This window comes from Primulina tabacum, chromosome 1 (assembly GCF_025594145.1).
Source record: "Primulina tabacum isolate GXHZ01 chromosome 1, ASM2559414v2, whole genome shotgun sequence".
Classification (NCBI taxonomy): Eukaryota; Viridiplantae; Streptophyta; class Magnoliopsida; order Lamiales; family Gesneriaceae; genus Primulina; species Primulina tabacum.
In genome coordinates this window covers 25,668,047-25,687,666 of record NC_134550.1, presented here as the reverse complement: position 1 = coordinate 25,687,666, position 19,620 = coordinate 25,668,047, and the positions used below count along the sequence as shown (strand labels likewise).

The 19,620-nt window shown below is 40.2% G+C and overlaps 2 protein-coding genes across 2 annotated transcripts; one reads left to right on the top strand and one right to left on the bottom strand.

The window, feature by feature from the left end:
- Positions 1-8,502: 8,502 nt before the first annotated feature.
- On the top strand, positions 8,503-8,931 carry LOC142506757 (uncharacterized). The gene has a single exon (XM_075619478.1). It carries the CDS (start codon positions 8,503-8,505, stop codon positions 8,929-8,931), a length of 429 nt encoding a protein of 142 aa, XP_075475593.1.
- Positions 8,932-14,769: 5,838 nt separating this feature from the next.
- On the bottom strand, positions 14,770-18,883 carry LOC142543121 (hexokinase-3-like). The gene is made up of 9 exons (XM_075650176.1): positions 18,192-18,883; positions 16,990-17,140; positions 16,707-16,889; positions 16,548-16,622; positions 16,160-16,315; positions 15,957-16,055; positions 15,731-15,858; positions 15,525-15,606; positions 14,770-15,420 (listed from the first exon to the last, which is right to left on the bottom strand). The coding sequence occupies exons 1-9, from the start codon at positions 18,470-18,472 to the stop codon at positions 15,043-15,045; spliced, it is 1,533 nt and encodes a 510-aa protein (XP_075506291.1). The 5' UTR covers positions 18,473-18,883; the 3' UTR covers positions 14,770-15,042.
- Positions 18,884-19,620: the final 737 nt, after the last annotated feature.

Genomic DNA, 19,620 nt, shown 5'->3' with positions numbered 1-19,620 from the left:
GGGCCGACGACGGATGCACTAAAGCCTGACAAATTGATTTATAGATCATTAGGAAGAACTTTGAAGCATGTTTAGGGAATCTGGATCTTGCTTTATAGTGATTTTAGTATGTTAGGTATTATCTAGGTTTAGACGAGTAAATTTCTATCAGATTGTTTTAGTAAGGTACGTTATATAACGACCGAGATATTCAAGTATAGTATACACACTTATATACTGCATATTTATCTATTGCATGATACATGCTTTACTGCTTAGATATATTATGCATGACATATCACATTGAGTCTGATATCTTTTGATATATATCTTGTTTTTTGGGGTCGCTCAACCCTGTTTTGTATTGTGGACGGTTGGGTATCGAGAGCTACAGTGTTCAACAGGACCTGTGGCTCTAATAACACTGGACATTATAGGCCCACGTCTTTATGATGATTGTGGGAGCCAAAACATGCCTAGGACAAATTAGAGACTACACACTCAGGTGCTTCTAAATTGAGCATTAGTTTCTTGACTTGGTCCTTGATATCCGAGCATATTACATTTCACGTGCATCATATCAGTTTGTATATTCGTACATACTCATATTTGGCAATTGTCTCTCAAATCCTTGTTTCCATCTTGGACACCCCATTCTACGGGGCATGTCTTAGGTTGGATGGTTCGTATTGACTATAGGAATTGGGTTTAAGGGGAGGTTTTATTTGGCTTTTCGTATTCTTGTACATGATTATGTCTTTTATTTGGTTGTATTAACGATTAAGATTGAGATTGTCGTTCTGTTTTTGTTTAGGTTGTAAAATGATTAATTTATTTGATTTTCGCTGTTTAATTGTTGTTATTAAGTTTAATTATTCATTCTTATTAGCATGTTTAGTAGTGGCTCGAGTAAGAGCGCTACAACTAAGAAAACACTTTTCTTTAAAGCATAACTCATACTGTGACCAGAGATTTCTTGTACTATTAACCCATCATATCACATAGGATATCCACACATGTAGGTGAGCGGTGTATCCCCTACTGCAATGTATCGGCTCCTACGTATGTCGAAACTACATCCAACCTCGCAACCTGATAACCCTCACGAAGTTGGTAAACAAGTCAAAGTTCAGCACTAGGGTCAAATGACTAATGATGTACAACCATAACCACTAACTAAAGCATTCGATAAGTGATAACCACTTGGAAAGTCCTAGGAAAGGTTGTTCAGTGCAATCATCGTATGATCATTCATCTGTATAATTGGACATGTACATGCAAATACCAATGAAACGTGGCGTTAACATCACATAAGCTAGTCTTGAGCTCGAGAGATCTTTATCCTTATTTTAAGCGACTCAATCGATTAGAAACGAATTTAAAATATACAGTACACTTCTTAATGAATTTTATGATCTACATTGCAAGATAGACTTCATGATATTATAGTATATTCTAAGAATTTATCTATGCAGCTTGAATGGGTATACAGATAAAGTAAATTTTATAATTGAATAAAATTGTAAAATTTTATTAAAACAAAAAACATTTTTACACAAAATTGAATAAAGCTCAATCCATAAGTTGATTGGTTGGAAATCTATTCTAATATAAGCAACTTTGGAAGCCATGATTTTTTTATTTCGATGCGTTTTTTTCTCAGCCACCTATCCCAATTATATTACAATTCTCTTTGTATTGAGTTGAATTGTTAAAATCAGATTTAAAAATGCATGCCCCGATTTCTAATTTATGGAATTATGTTGTATATTGTGATTTAAATCATACGTTCAAACAAGGTAATTTTCCCTAGAGTTACTGTTTAGCTCAAATTATAAAAGCCCACTAACTATAAAAGCCTGCAGGATATGGGGAGGTCCAATGAACAAGCCCATGAGATGTCAGTTGAAGACCATAACGGAGGAGATGATCCACGACGCATCATGGGTAGATGTGGGGAATGGCCAAACCGCTTAGGGAAGTTGTACAAGAATGGGAACGAAAGAAACAAAAAGAGGACCGACAAAAAATCACAAAGAAATCCATAGCAACTCTCTGCAGAATTTCTCTCATTTGTCTGTTGTTTACTTATATTTCCAGCAATCTTCTTCTATAGATGTTTAGTATGTCCATCCACGTTTTATGTAAAAGCTTTGTTCGAATTTATAACAGCATAATGAATGTTGATGTTGTTTATGGATTCCCCCTTTAATTTCATTATACTCCTCATTCCGTGTTCATATTTTTGGAGTCATTTCGAGGGAATTAGAACAAACGATCAAATCGAGAGTCGCAACGTTTGATGAAGAAGTCAGGTTATTCTACAATTTTGGCACTAACACGTGCATGACACGCCCCGTAATATTCGTGATAAACAAGTTGGCACGCCTGGTGGGACTCGATGCCTCCAAAGCGTACTGAGAAGAATGAAGGAATTGCTCCATCACAGGGGAAAATTCATCGCTCACAGGAAGAAAAACTTGATGCAGACGGAAGAATAGTTGAAAGACTTGTACACCAGTTCGAAGAAGAGGATCTGAAGGAAGGAGTTGCAGTTTCTGGTGGTGATGGGGCTTCTACAAACTTTCTGTTGACCATGGAGAAAAATATCCGCAGTGATCTCAGGGAAATGGCTCAAGCTTTCGCTACTGTCATGATGGAATTTGTGGCAGAAGTGAAGGAATGGAGGAAATCTGCAAAAGGAGAGGTTTTTACATCAGAAAGTGATAAACGTAAATAAGCGGACACTAAACTATTTAAATATCAAGGCCAAGGATCGGGGATTCCTAAAGCAGGTTAAAATCGCCGCTTTGGGGAAGCACTGTTTCCTGAATCTGCCAGGGAAGGAAAGTACACTCCTCCACACAAAAGGGATGAGGAATTGGGGTTAAAATTCCAAAATTACAGTAACAATAAACAAATGGCTGGTAACATGTTTTCTGTGACGTCTCCTAACTTACATCCAGGGATGTATGGTGATGGGGAGTGTGTGGATATCCAGTGCCAGGTTCGGGGAATAACACTCGGGGGGCAATCTATTCTCCTCACCAGTTACGACAAACACCAGTGTTGGATTTTGAGATGGTACGTGATGTCATTCAAGAGTTGTATGGCCCAGGAGTGAGGCCAATCAACCGACCAGAATTTCATAAACCGTATCCTGATATTGTGGATCGTGACAACCCTTATCCAAGAGGATACCGCATTCCAGACTTCACGTTATACTCTGGAGAAGATGGTCAATCTAGCGTGGAACATGTGGCCAGGTTTACAATTCAGTGCGGGGAGTTAGCAAATTTGAATAACTTTTCTAATTACAAGTTACGTTTGTTCCCCAATTCCCTGACCAGCACTACTTTCACGTGGTATGCAACGCTACCTCGAAACTCTATTATGACTTGGCATGATATGGCACGTTAATTCCATACACAATTCTTCAGAACAGTGCCTGAGATCAGTATAGCGGAATTGTCAAGGGTGGTCCAAAAACCGGGGGAATCTGCTAATGATTTCATTTGTAAATTCAAGAACATGAGAAGCAGATGCCGAGTTTTCCTTCTTGAATCAGAATATGTGAAGATGGCGCAACGAGGGCTCGATTTTGAAATTAGAAAGAAATTCCAAGGGATGGAATTCCGTGATTTTTATGAACTTGCTGCCAAAGTATCAGAGTATGAGGAATTGTTACGAGAGGAGAGTCATAAAAGAAAATCTACAGTGGGCTCTTATTTCCAGGAAGTGGAGGAAGTTGCATTGGCAGAAGTAGCAAATTCCGGATCATGTATTGTCTCTCTTTTGAAACGAAAAAGTGAAGAACTTTCCAAGAAAAACATTTCTCCAGTGCAAACACCCTATACTTTTGATGCATCAAAGACGGAGGAAATTTTCGATCACTTAGTGAAGAAAAAGTTTATAACATTCCCCTCAGATCACAAGCTACCCGCTAGAAAGGAGTTGAACGGAAGAGATTACTGTAAGTATCATAATTCCTTCAACCATAATACTAATGCTTGTTGGGCCTTCAAGAATGTCTTGCAGGAAAGAATCAACAAGGGGATCCTGAAATTTCCCGAGAAAAAAGAAGCAATGATAGTGGATGAATATCATTTTCCCCCGATAGCCAATGTGAACATGAGCAGTACTGACTTGCGTTTCTTGATCAATGAGAGGAGAAGGAATGGAAACAGGGACAGGTCCATTGGGCCAGGAGTTAATATAAGGAAGTGCTGGGTGCCTCGGGAAATGATGTTTGAGGTAAAAGAGAACAAGACATAAACTTTTCATGGAAAAGGCCGTTGTCACAGTGGAGATGATATGTTTTTTGGTGGGAGGAATACGAGGTACAGTAGGGGATCCATGGCCAAGAGGCCGGAGAACCAGTACATCGGAAAGGTTTCGTTTCATGGGCCAATGAATGGCGAGGGAAGGAGGGACCAGCAATCATTCCAGAAGCTAATCCAGAGGCCACCACCTCCAGATATCGGTAATAGATATGAAATGAAATCTCGTTTTATTATTCCTCCCAGAGAAATCCCCAATGGCATATGGAAACGGGTAGAGCATCCAAAGTTTCCAAAACCACTTTCTCGGACCCAAAAACGACGTTTATTTAGAGAAAAAGCTGCTGAGCGCAGATCTAAGATGGAGGAATCACTCAGAGAGAAGAAGAAATTTGGAAGGAAAGCCATTGAAGATAAAGAAGAGGAAGATTATGACTTGTTATCAGAGTAAGATAGTGAATCAGTCAAGAAGGCTACTTTCAGGGTGGTACAGATTCTCGTTTCATTTGAATGTGCCACTGATTCGTTAATGCTGCCAGAGGAGTTTAAACGCAAAAGAACGTTTGAATCCGATGTATTCACTAGAAACCAAAGTGGTACAGAATCTATCCAAACTGATATTTTGAATGAAAGCGTCGGTGTTCTTATCGATGAAGAGAAAATAGTGTTAATGAAGCGACACACCAATGAAATGACGAAACATATCAAACCACTCTACATTGTAGCGCACGTGAATGGAAAGCCGTTGTCTAGGGTGCTGATAGATAACGGGTCTACTGTGAATATTTTGCCATATAGAATCCTTCAGAAGTTGGGAAAGAATGTGGAAGACTTGATTCCTACCGAAGTTTCTGTGGCAGCTTTTACTGGGGAATCTACAAAAACTTTGGGAGTATTGCCAGCAAATCTTACTGTAGGATCCCGATCCTCGCTGTCAGCCTTTTTCGTGGTCAATTCCAGTGCTAGCTTCCATGCTTTGTTAGGGAGAGATTGGATTCACACCAATCATTGTGTACCATCATCCATGCACCAGTTGCTGTTGATGTGGAAAGGGGATGAGGTGGAAGTGGTACAGGCTGATTCACAGCCGTATCAGTCTAATTCCAATGCAATAGAGGCTAGGTATTATGATGGAGCCTTCGGTCCCATCAAAATTCGTGACTACAAGGTGAATGGACAACAAAGGGCAGTTTACATGGATACTAAAAAAGTGAGAGATGCAGTTGAAAAAATTCTCAAACCCACAGCCATGGTCTCTCCTAGACCCATGGTCCGACCTATTATCGAAGAGGTCGATGATTAAGTTCACCAAAGAAGAGATGGAAGTGGCTGCAACTTCCAAATGAAAAGCCACATTACAGCAGCTGGTGAATAAAGTACAATCTCAGAAATTGTGGGACATTGACAGAACTGAAATAATATTCGAAGATGAATATGATAATACTGTAGAAACAGAATTACAGTTGGAGGACATAGTCTTAGCTCCGGCTCAGATGGAAGATCGACAGCCAGAAACTCAGGATCCTTTGAAAGAGGTGAATCTGGGGACTGTGGAATGCCCCAAGCCGACATATATCAGTGACTTGTTAGAGGAAGAGGTGAAGGGAGAAATTGTAAAACTCCTCATAGAATTCAAAGATTGTTTCGCGTGGGAATATGAAGATATGCCAGGTTTAGACTGTAAATTGGTGGAACATTGGCTACCAATTAAAGATGGTTTCAAACCATACCAACAGCTGGCTAGGAGAATGTCCAAGGAAATTGAAGCAAGAGAAAAAAGAAATTGAAAAATTGCTCAAAGCAAAATTCATCCGTCCAGTAAGATACACGGAGTGGCTGGCAAACATAGGCCCTGTTATGAAAAAGAATGGGAAGATTCGAGTTTGCATAGATTTCAGGGATTTAAATTGTGCCACCCCGAAAGATGTTTATGTTATGCCAGTAGCTGATATGTTATTTGATGCAGTGGCAAGAAACGAGTTGATGTCATTCATGGACAGATTTTCAGGATACAACCAAATAAAAATAGCAGAGGAGGATGTATCCAAGACAGTTTTAGATGCCCTGGGGCGATCGGCATGTTTGAATGGCTTGTTATGCCATTTGGATTAAAAAACGCTGAGAGCAACTTACCAAAGGGCCATGAATACCATTTTCCATGACATGATCGGTCAATGTTTAGAGGTATATATTGATGACATTGTTGTGAAATCAAAGAAAGCAGCGGATCACCTTGGCCATCTCAGGAGAAGTTTCATAAGGATGAGGCAACAAAACTTGAAGCTGAATCCTTTGAAATCTGCTTTCGGTGTACAAGCTGGAAATTTCCTTGGGTTTTTGGTTCACCAGCGGGGAGTAGAGGCGGACAAAAATAAGGCTAAAGCTATCATGGCAGCAATGCCACCGAAGAATAAGAAGGAGCTGCAAAGATTCCTTGGTCAGGTAAATTATTTAAGAAGATTCATTTCGAACCTGGCAGGTAAAACTCGGGAATTTTCTTTATTATTAAAGTTGAAAGACTCTGAAGAATTTAAGTGGGAAAGGTGTCCCCAAGAAGCCTTCGATAAAATAAAAGAATAGTTGTCTAAACCTCCTGTTTTGATGCCCCTAAGGCGTGGCTTTCCCCTCAAACTGTATATATCAGCCGCTCAAGATTCTATTGGATGTCTTTTGGCACAAAATAACCAAGAGAATCATGAGCAGGCCGTTTATTATTTGAGTCGATCACTTACAGAAGTAGAGGTTAGATACTCAGTCATAGAAAAATTGTGTTTGGCGTTATATTATTCATGTACTAAATTGAGACATTATCTGATCCATTCAAGAGTTTATGTGATTTCACAGACAGATCTTGTCAAATACATGCTTCACAGGCCTATCTTGACTGGAAGGATTGGCAAATGGTCGCTGGCATTGGCCGAGTTCACCTTGATTTATTTCCCGCAAAAATCAATGAAAGGCCAAGTTGTTGCTGATTTTCTGGCAGACCACCCTATGGTCGATGTCACAGACAGTGCACCAGTGGATATCCCTGTGTTTTGTGTAAATCAATCATGGATTTTGAAATTTGATGGTCCAGTACGGAGAGGGCGTCAGGGGTTGGAGTCGTGACAACCTCCCCAATGGTAATTAAGACAGCTTTGTCATTTAATCTGGACTTTTCATGCACCAATAATCAGGCTGAATATGAGGCGCTAGTGATTGGCTTAGAAATTCTACGAGATTTGGGCGCTAGAGATGTGTTGATTATTAAAGATTCCCAATTGGTTCTAAAGCAAATGTCTGGGGAATATAAATGTTCAAGTCTGGCAGTTAGTCCCTTACTTTACTGCTGCTTCACAGCTCCTTGATGATTTTGAAGATGTGACATTCCAACATGTGCCAAGGAAAGACAACTGGGAAGCTGATGAATTGGCCCAGATTACTTCCGGTTTAAGGATGTCGCTCGAGCTCACCCACAAACTTTTGTTGGCACAAAAGAGGAATCATCCTTCTATTTACTAGCGAGGAATACAAGTGGACACCTTTGATATTGATCTGGAACTCGCCGGAGATTGGAGAGATGAGATAAAGGATGCATTGAGGAATCCTGAACAAAATTTGCATTATGGTTTGAAGATGAGAGTTCTACATTATGTCTTGGTGGAAGATGAACTGTACAGAAAATAGGATGATGGGTTATTGTTGCAATGTTTGGGTTTCTTAGAGGCCATGAGAGTAATGCAACAAATCCATGAAGGAATATGTGGGGCACACCAGTCGGGGATCAAAATGAGGTGGTTAATCCGCAGACATGGCCATTACTGGCCATCAATGCTAAAGGATTATATAAGATATTCGCGAGGGTGTCAAAAGTGCCAAAAACACGGGAATATCCAAAGAATACCAGCTGATGAGATGCACGCCGTCATGAAGCCTTGTCCATTTCAGAGTGGGCCAAATTTATCCTCCTTCATCTAAAGGGCATTCCTTTATAATCGTGGCTACTGATTTCTTCACCAAGTGGGTTGAAGCCCTCCCCATGAAGAAGGTAGAGCAGAGAGATGTTGTTACATTTGTGAAGGAGCATACTATACACAGATTTGGAATCCCGCAATCGATCACAACCAACCAGGGAACTATGTTCGTGGGATCAGAAATTAAGGAATTTGTTGAGAAATATGGGATACAGTTGATTAATTCTTCACCTCATTATCCCCAATCCAGCGGTCAAGCTGAAGCTTCATAACAAGTGTTAATCAAGATGTTGAAAAAGATGATGGAAGATAACCCCCGAGATTGGCACCGGCTGTTATCGGAAACTTTGTGGGCTTATCGGACATCAAAGAGAAGTGCTGCTGGTTTAAGCCCTTTCACATTGACTTATGGCCACGATCCAGTATTGCCTATGGAAGTGGTGATCCCTTCTTTGAGAGTGATGAAGCAGAATGACTTGGAGCCAGAGCTCTACACGGAAGCTATGATTATGGAACTTGAAGATTTGGATGAGCTGAGAATGCAAACATATAATGCTTTGATGCTTCAGAAATCCAAGGTGGCCAGAAGTTACAATAAACGTGTAAATAAGAAAATATTTGAGGAAAGGAGACGTGGTTTGGAAGATGATTCTACCCCTCAGAGCCAAAGACAGGGAGTTCGGCAAATGGTCGCCCAATTGGGAGGGATCGTTTAAAGTTCATCGAGTGCTGGATGGAAATGCATACTGGTTGGCAAGTCTAGACGGTGAGCCACACAGGAGGAGCATCAATGGTAAGTCCTTGAAGCATTATTACCCCAGTAGTTGGGTGGGGATATCAGATGTGACTGGTTCATGAATCGGGGTGTGAGGAAGCCCGGTACAGAGTAGGCTAGATGGCCACTTTGTTTGAATTTGTCGTATTATCTTGTAAGGAGTTCTGTAAATATGTGAGGAATAGGCTTTTAAGCCATTCTTTGTTTAACTTGTTTGTAAATAATGATGAAGCACTCGTGAATAAATAAAAAAAATTTTGCTCTTGGAATCTTTGCAAATGATGTGTTTCTAAGAGAATGAGGTGTTGTCTTGTTAGCCAAAGTAATGACGTATAGAGTACGTTTATTACATATTTCGATACTTTGATGGTGTTTGGAAAGTATGGGTGTTAATGAGCATTGGTGATAGAGTGTTGTGAGAATCTTAAGGGAAACAGGCTAGTTAGTCGTTATTTTAAGTGATTTTTTTAAAAAAAAAAAAATTGGGCAGAGTTTTCCCTGTAATCGTGACATCCCAGAAATACAAATCAGTACAAACACCAGTGGACAACCCAAGCAACAGATATAATATAGTTCCATCAACCAAAATTCAACAGTAAGCCAAATCATGGCAAAGAAATACGACAAGTCAAAGGCATCATAAAGAGGTCCGAACATCGAATAAAATAACAAACTGAAATGTTAAATGGTGGTGCGTGAATGTTTAAGAAAGGTCAAGATGACGCAATTCCTCCCATTTGGATAGGCACTCTGCCCGAGTATGTTCCGCTGCTTTCAAGATGTCTTCCCACTGTTGATAGGCATGTTTTTGACTCACTAAATCTTCGCTCAAGCCTTGAATATCAACCTTAAGTCTGTCAGAGGAAGCCTTCAAAACTTCACTGTCATGTAGGAGTGTTACCATATCAGCTTTATGTTGGGCGAGTTCCATCTCTAGTTTCTTCACTAATTCCTCTTTGGCGTCAAACTCTTCGTTTTTCTGATGTAAATTGGAAAGAGAAACTTTTCTTTCAGAGAGCATACCATCCAATTTCTTTTTCTACTCCTTGAAGTTGTTCACCTGAATTAGTGTCGCTGAACACGTAGAACTCGAGTCCTGAAAAGCCGAGAATATGGATGGCAAAGCATTCAACACATCATGTAGTGGGGATAGAGGGAAATTAGGGCTGCTTTTCAAGATAGACACAGCAGATAAAATGGTGGTTTTTTCCATGTCCCATAAAGCATTGAGGTTCATGTTCAGGAAATGTCTCAGTGAAGCTTTTGCGGTGGCTAGTTCCAAACCAGAGGGGATATTCAAAGAAGAGGCCGCATGGGAGGTTCCTGAGTCTAGGAAGCTAAAGTCGAAGTCCAAAGTCTCTTCAACAGAAGAGACCATCGCCCGCCATACTGATAATCCTACAATGATAGAGAGGAAATAAGAACCAAATGATGACAATAAGAAAAATAGAATGGTTATTACTTGAAAATGAGAACCGGTCGCCAGAGGTTTTACCACCACGTCATCGGAATGGCTTCCGGGAAGGACTTTCCGGCGTTTAAGTGAGGCCAAAGGGACACGATCATCCTACTCGGTTTCTTGATCAGCGGAAGGGCTAGAGGTCGAGGAAGAATCAATATTTTCCACTATCATAGGACCAGCCGAAGGAACGGAGGTGAGTGGTAGAATTGCTTGAGGCAGTTGAGTAGTGGATCTAGTGCGCCGTCTCAACGGAAGGAGGAACAGATGCTTTCTTTTCATGGGCATCCGGGATTACTTGGATGAGATTTGGTTTCCCCTCCTTACCTTTTCTATCATTCCTGGTAGCCGACAAATCCAGGGCCTGTCGGGGACTTTGAGGATCTGCATATCCAAACATATAATATTTTAAAAGATGAGGGGAGCAAATCATACCAAAAGCAAAAGGAAATGAACCTGAAATCTCCAGCTCCACGGGGAGAAGGTGATAGTATCTTGCAGTCCACCACTCAAGATAACCATCGGAGGCTGAAATGGAGCTCTCCACAACAGGGGTCTTGAAATATTCTGCTTGCTCTGACAACTCTATCAGTGATAGAGAAGTGAACTTTTTCTGGGATAATTCTGCCTTCATCATTTCATTCAGAGAATGAGGCAAGTATAAAACACTAGAAGGCACTGGTCGGACATAGACCCAGTTGGGATGGGTACAAAGCTGGATTGTAAAATTCAAAAACATGGGTACTTTGATCACGAGGGGAAGTCCCGTCATGTACTAAAAAGCGAGGATGGAGGATGACAGTGCGCAAATCTCTAACCAAGGATGACACGTCTATTTCTTTACTGGTAGCCATGTGCCCAACCCATGGGTAATCTTCAGCTGTGATTGTGAGGTAAAAAGGACGATGAACCGCTCGCGAGAAAGGCAAAGATCGCATAAAAGAACATACCCATGCAACGGTGAACGTACTCTGGCAGGATATGAGCTCCCTCCATGACAACCGCTCAGAAAGGAGTCCTGGGGGGGGGGATTTTAACTCAGGGAAGTAAGAAAATAACCACATCTGGAGGAACCACAGAGCCCCATTAAGTTTGGAGAGGGGCGCGTCATTCACCGCGACATTTAACCAGTGATAAAGGGACCCCAAGAACATCACACCAAGACCATGGACATTTCCGATGCTTAAGGACCTACCAAGGGCCAAATATTCCATGGTAGGCTTATCAGAGGAGGGACAAAAAAGATACTTACATATCAACACCCACATAAAGGATATACGTTCCTCGCTGGTGGGGGAAGTTCTCTTAAGAGTGCTCTAGGACCTAATGACCTGAGAATAAGATAAAGGATTCTAGTACTGTTCAGGGAGCCGAGGTAAATCATGAGTATCCACCAAGCAGGAAAATTCATTTCCTATAAGGGGAAGGCCTGTAATATGCAAAACATCCTGTAGAGTTACAGACATAGGGCCACAAGGGAGTATAAATGAATTACAGGGCGGTGCCCACAGCCGAATGGCACCTTCGATGAGGTCAAGATTATAGGTACGGTCAATGGTGGACATCTGAATAAACTTATAAAGGCCTTGTTTTCGCCACATGCCCCCATCAAAGTTTTTCAACCTATCGACCCAGGCGTTCCAATTGACATCCTCCCGAGGTAAAGACTTTAATTTAGCAAATTCAAAGGGTGGCGCCACCTTGCGATCTAAAAGCAGAACATTAGACTCTAAAGTGGGCAAAGGGAACAGCATGTTAATGTCCTCAATGGATAGAGGAACTTGGTGGTAAGACGAGTCGATGGTTGGATTGAAAATTTGTACCAAGGGAGAACCTTCAGGGACTTCTCCAGACCTGCGAGTATTTGGAAAGTCAAAACACAAAAGAAAAAGAAATAAATAAGCTGATTCATCGAAGCTAAACAACTAGGAATACAGTACCAGGAAGTCGAAATTTTGTTAATTCTGGAAAGCGGGTCGTCTGGATAACAGAGTGAATTCTCCCCGACGAAAAAGGAACTACTTGGCGTCCCTACAACATCGAAGAAGCATATTGCCTCATCATTATGGCAACCGCAAAGAATATGCACTTCCAGAAGTATACTACCCGATGTTATAATGCACGAATAAGATAAGGCAGTTAGTAAAGTGTGAAAACGACTACACCATCAGATTGGGTTAATTACTTCCTACACTAGAGAAGGAGTTCAAGGAATTACCTGTCCTGGGAGGCCTCGCGTTTGGGGAAAGGGAGGCCGAGTCAACGAACCCAAGAGAAGAAACGTCCACACCACGTGAAGGACGAGGTCCACCAGAGCTTAGGCGGTAATCAACGAACCCAGGGAAAAGCCGCAGTGGGCACGCGTCGTTCCCTGTGATCGTGAGAGGAATCAATGTAGTGGACAGAGGAGGAGAAATGGAAGACTTGAAACGCTGGAAACCGTCGGGAAGGTGAGAGAAGTCAAGAAATGAGGAGTAGCGGCGTGAGGCGGCATTTTCTCCCGGAAAATCAGTGGGCGCCGATGAAGATTTTGGGGGAAGTGAGAAAGAAAAAGGTAGAGAAGGGTTTATGGGGTGTGAGAGGAATAAGGGTTTGTTTGTGGGAGGAGATAATATTTGGGAAGAAGACGGTAAGGGACAAGATTTTTTCACTACTGAGAAATCCCGAGATTGAGAAACACCAGAAGAATTGGGGGATTTGGGGAATGCACACTTGGATTTAACTTGATGGAAGAAAAACATGCGTCTCAGTCACTTCATCTGCAAGTCCATAGAACCACTCCTTTCTCAACCATAAGATTCGACGCGGTCTGTGAAAAACTAGTTTGGCCGATTGGGCTAAATTAGTATAATTCCCAAAATAGCCAAAATTGGCCAAATTGGCCATTAGCTCAAATTGGCTAGGGGGCAGTTGTTTAGCTCAAATTATAAAAGCCCACTAACTATAAAAGCCTGCAGGATATGGGGAGGCCCAATGAACAAGCCCATGAGATGTCAGTTGAAGACCATAACGGAGGAGATGATCCACGACGCATCATGGGTAGATGTGGGGAATGGCCAAACTGCTTAGGGAAGTTGTACAAGAATGGGAAAGAAATAAACAAAAAGAGGACCGACAAAAAATCACAAAGAAATCCATAGCAACTCTCTGCAGAGTTTCTCTCATTTGTCTGTTGTTTACTTCTATTTCCAGCAATCTTCTTCTATAGATGTTTAGTAAGTCCATCCATGTTTCATGTAAAAGCTTTGTTCGAATTTATAACAGCATAATGAATGTTGATGTTATTTATGGATTCCCTCTTTAATTTCATTATACTCCTCATTCCGTGTTCATATTTTTGGAGTCCTTTCGAGGGAATTAGAACAAACGATCGAATCGAGAGTCGCAACGTTTGATAAAAAAGTCAAGTTATTCTACAATTTTGGCACTAACACGTGCCTGGCATGTCCCGCAATTTTCGTGATAGACAGTTACTTTATTGTTGTATAATATAATAAAGAACCTTAAAATAGTGAGTGCAAACCTATCAAATTGAGTCAAATATGAAGTAAATTTTAAGGCTCAGTCGGCTCAAATTAGATGTATTCGACCTCGAACTCGTATTAAAATTTGAACAATTTATAATTTTTTTTGCTCGAATTCGAGTTTTCATTTAAATAATTGAACGTGCTTTCACGAAAGTCAATATTCAGAAGATTCGGCATATTTATTAAAATAAAATATAATAATCTGTATTTATTAAAAGACGAGAGTGTGTTTGGAGGCCATGATTTTGATCTCTTGAATCCCAACGTGTTCTTTTCTTCCGGCAACACATCACAATTTATTTATTAGTTTGTTTGATTGTCCTTATTTCGATTTATTTCATTTTATCCATGTGGGTATTGGCCCCATGATAGGATGGATGGTCAAGATTTACCCATGCATATATAGGACCTACTTTTTTTTTTGAAATTATATGTGTGGCAAGATCTTACCCGTTGATTCATTAACCACTGATGATTGGTTGTTACCATGTAATTTGTAGTCTAAATAACAAAAGACGAAATATTGATTGATTATAAAATCTTTGTTTTATTTAATGTTTGTTCGAAATTCTAAAAAAAATAAATTACAATTATAAATCATTTTTACATCTTTGTATCATAAACTCGTCATCATCTCATAATATAAACCCATCGTCAACATCCCATATCACGAATCACACGATGCTCAAATGTTCGTGTTACCTTTCAAAATTACAAACATTTATGTACACGATGACCTCAAAATAGAAATCAAATCAAACCAAACCTAACAACCGTAAACATAAAATTGATAATGAACAGAATTGAACTCAAAATTTAGACCACGGTTACAATGTACAATATAATACAGACTGGTAGAGATCTATATCATATTTCACAATCACATGGCTTCTAAATTCTAAAATATATGATTGGGGATTTATAACCTATGAAATCAACCAACTAAATGACACATATCAATGCACTAAATCTCCCCTTCAGCAAAAATATATGACATATGCATATAATTTCTACAGATTTACAGCAGATGCAAAAAATCAACAAATATTTCATGTATCCATGGCAACTATACAGCAGCAACCACAACCGATGGTGATGTATTAGACGCAGCAAGAAGGGCTGCCCCAATACCTGAACCGTCCTCTGTGATCTTAATGATGACGTGAGGAGCGATATGCTCGCCTAATAATTGTTCCATCGCTTCATTCAGATACTCTCTGAACATCATATAGTTTGTATATAAACCCCCTTCGACTGCCACCACCGTTCTTTTCATCCTGTCTTGCCTTGTTTTTGTACTCGTAATGCCGCCACCACTTCCATCGCGGCCAATCTTTTTTAGGATTCCAACAATACCAGCGGCTACTAATCTAGCTGCTCGGCATGTCACTATATCACACACTTTGACAACAAGTTTCCGAACATCGAGGGGTGTATCAGGGATCTGAAAGGTAAAATTACAGATAAAAATTGGAGAAGGATAAGAGGAATTTACAGTCACATTGCCGCATTTGAACTGAAAGACTAATGAAATGAATATGTTCATACCTCAAGAGTGTCTCGCAAAATTCTGGCCACCTTCCTCAAGTCAGGGGAATTGTCCTCGTGCATAGCAGCCATCAACGGTGTCCTGAATTGTTCGAACCAATGATGCAATATTAAATATAGACAGGCTATCCAGCATTATAGGTTTATGAAAGAAAGTGAACTAAATCACGATAGCAAAAGAAAAAAACTAACAATTAGATTAGTACCTCAAAATGAAGGGCTCGCGTAACTTTGAGGAAGCGGGTCCAAAAACATCCCACTCCTGTGACATTTGAAGCATTACTCTTCGAACAATGTCTCCTAAATACATTCCCGATATCATTTTTTCGAAACCCTAAAGCATGGTAATCAACAATCGACCATTATAAAATAATTAAGACAAAATATAACTAAATTGTTAAAAAGAAAACAAAAAAATAATAATAATCTCACTTGATCCTTCGGGTTTGGACTATCAGCATCCAAGTCGACATCAAATTTTGTTCTCGGCAAATGAGATGACCAAAAATTTCCCCATTCCATATTAACAACCTAAATGCATTTAAGAATATTGCAAAATAGGTAAGCTCGAGAAGAAAACTGCGTAAATTAGAAATATTAATCAAAAGCCTAAATCAACATGCTAGAAAGAATACCATGCCTCCAGAATTTGCAAAAAGACCTTGACACTTGATGATGGCATCTGCTCGTTCTAAATAGCAGGCATTGGTACCTGTCCCTATTACCACGGCAGCGACAGTGTCCTCATCATGATAATGACCCAGAGCCAAGGTCCCTACGGTGTCATTTATCTGCTTAAACAAGAATTAGTTTCATTTATATATAATCCAACTCTTCGAAATATAATAAAAACCAGTCCAAAAAACATTTTGATTTCATCTTTTCGGCACAAAAATTGAGATGCTGTAACGAACAATTGAACATATAGTGTCAATTCAACATTCTATCCCTCGGCCGAGTGTAATAGGGAAACTGGAGTTATCATCTGCATAAATGTCAAAGATTATGAACTTGAAGGCTTACAAGTGCAGACACTCGCATATCCAGGCCTTTTAGAGACATTGCTTGCTGTAGGCACTGAGAGACATCCCTTCCAACCTGACATTTGGCACCATGCTATGAGTTTTAGGATTTAAAAATTGGTATAGGTTGAGTCATCAACATAAACCAGATTGAACTGACCGTGTCTTCAATAGAAAATCTTTTCGTCCATTTTATTAGAATTCCTGACGACAAAGAGGTTTGTTTCACAGGAAATGAAAATGTGAAACCAAGTTCCCTGGCTTCTCCTCGTGAAGGCTCTGAAGTATTATTTTCCCTTTCAATAAAATCCTTCAATGTTGCTGCTATATAACCAAAAAGCTCCTACAAGTGGAAATACAACAAAGAGAGAAAAATCATTAATTTATTCTATATATTACATAGATGTCAAGAATTCTCATGCAGTATATAGAAACTTGTTCACCTCGCTCGTGCTGGTCATCAATTGTTCTGGAATGGGTTGTTCATCTACTTCACGCCCAATAACTGTAGAAGGCTGACCGCCCAATTGAACCCGCAAGACACGGAAATTTGTACCACCAAGATCCAGAGCATAATAAATTCCCTTCTCATTCCTGGGAAAATTATGTCTCACATTTAGGGTAAAAAACTTCTGAAATTCCTAATAAACACCCAGCTTGCAGCATGGAATAGCAACAAGAAACCCGAGATTTCAAAAACAAGAGGATTAAATTTGAAAAAAAAACAACAAACTTCAAACTAGTTTGCAGCAAACACAGATACCTCAACAAGTTTTACAAGAGGTATGCCATAGTAATTTTCATGTGAAGCAGAATCACAGAATAATGAGCTAATGCATGCAGACAAAGCTCACCAAATATATAAAAGACAATAAGCTTGAAACACTTTGTCTAGCAGTGTGATTTCTAAACTGGATCACATGATCAGGATATAATTAAAATGCAGTATGACAAACAGATTACTAAAACAATTAGAAAAAACAAACAGATTACTAATAGAGCTAGTTCCCGACATCAAATGAATATAAGCGGGTTGATAAATGCAAGAGTTGGAAATTGGAAATATCAGGAGCTGTCTCATTAATATCACACAGTCCCATAGCTGGCAAGTCACAACACTCCAGCCAAGTGACTTGACCAGCACAAGCTTTAATATTTGTCCTCACGAAAAAACTGCTACACGCAAACAAAAGAAAGCTTATTCTGAGTGAAAAAATGTAGATAGCGGATCCAAAACTTAAGATCCGAATTGCATTGGAAAAGGAAGAGTGAAAAACAAGAATCTACAGATCGATTAGCGAAGCTTAATATCGGATTTACAAGAAATCCAGGGATACGTGTCCAATGTTCCGTCAAACAAGCGAGGAAAATGAAAACGTGATTAAACTTAAAAATTTCAAAAGTACTCAGCGAATGCAGAAAAAGTCAAAAATCACAGTTCTTGAAAAGGGAAAAAAATTATTTTCTAATCCACAGTTTCAAAATAAAATCATGGCACAAAGAGAAAAGACGCAAACTGAAAAATCAGCCACATGTCCGTTAATGGACACATGCAGGTTTCAAAAGAAACACGCACAAAATCACACATACAAACAACAAATAATAATAAAAAAAATACAGATATTAAAAAAAATCCATGCTTTACCCAGTGGGGAGGGTGTCAACGTAGGTAAGCAGCATCTTGATCTTAGAACCGCCCTCAGAAGCGAGCCCCGCGTGCATCTCGACTACCATTGCATCGACCACCTGCCGGAGCCGCCCCACGGGGGTGGCGCAGCTCTCCTCGAACTCCTCCAACACCCTCACCACCCTACCCCACCCCCTCCACCGCCTTGCCCTCCTCCCCACCATCATCACCGAAGCTACGGTCGCCAACACCGCACACCCGGCGGTTAACGCCGCCACCGCCACCGCCACCTTCCCCATACACGACACCCTTCCCTCTCACCGACTTTATCCGTTCCCCCCTTTCAATTAAAAAGGAAGACGTATCAATCAATCATCATCGCCAAAAAGCAAAGAAAAAAGAAGCTTCTCCTTTAAGAACCAAGCGATCAAGACACAACGACGTTTCAAGAACCCGACTTCTTCCCGAAACTCCCCCTCCAGAGACAAATACGAAGGCGCAAAAAGAAACTCTGGAGCAAGAGACCCCAGAACACGGAGTGAGAGACCACAGAACACGGCGTATCCGGACGTCGGCGGCCCGAAAAACCAGCGACTGCGGAGAAACGAAGACGACTCGGCTGGAACAAAAGTTGAAGAGAGAGAGAGAGAGCAACGGTGTCAGTGGTTTCGGAAAGCGAGCACCCTGCTGGGGTACTTATAATGAACACCGAAGTGACATATTTGCCCCTGTGGAATTAGTTAAATACCAGATTATTTCTGTTTTGACTACGCAGTGGATCGAGAAAAATTTATGCTTAAATTACGGCTTTGCAACTGCCTTTTAATTCAAGCGAATTCGTTAACCTCTGAATGAAAAAAGCCAAGTTTGATTAATTGACCTATATAGAAGAAGTGATTGGCTACATGGTGATAGGGACTTCTTCCTTGTACTTTGATTTGTATTGGGTCCAAGTTGAGTTTCCCATTTGCACCATATTATGTTATCAAAATTGTCATAAATTCTATTTAAATAGACATAATAAATAATTGGTAACCCATATTTTATATGAGTTCCAATTAATTTTGTGTTAGGCTTACTTGATGTGATTGATAATCTAAGCCAATCTAATCTATAGTTGTAATTTGTGAACGTTGAATTAAAATTAAAGTCATCGAAACAGACTAATGAGTGCAGGCTGCAATTCGTCATTTGTCTATGCGCAACGACACACCATTTTGTTGAGTTGGTAACCCGCCTATTTGGCACGGAAGAGCAGGGTGAGCTTAGCCAGTTTTTATTTATACTAAGTGGTACGGACTCAATTCATTTCTGTTGGATCTGGGTTTTCTACACGCCCAAACGCAGCGGAAGTTTTAAAATTTTTAGATCTTGACATTCAAGATATTGTTTGGGCGCTCGTATGATTTTATCATAAACATTCATAGGGCGTTGAAATTTTATACCT

Coding starts and splice junctions, on each gene's coding strand:
- LOC142506757 (XM_075619478.1), top strand. CDS start 8,503: ATGTTGAAAAAGATGATGGAAGATAACCCCCGAGATTGGCACCGGCTG.
- LOC142543121 (XM_075650176.1), bottom strand. CDS start 18,472: ATGGGGAAGGTGGCGGTGGCGGTGGCGGCGTTAACCGCCGGGTGTGCG. Junction 16,890..16,989: donor TGATGACCAGCACGAGCGAG/GTGAACAAGTTT, acceptor TTCCACTTGTAG/GAGCTTTTTGGTTATATAGC. Junction 15,607..15,730: donor CGCGAGCCCTTCATTTTGAG/GTACTAATCTAA, acceptor CGAACAATTCAG/GACACCGTTGATGGCTGCTA.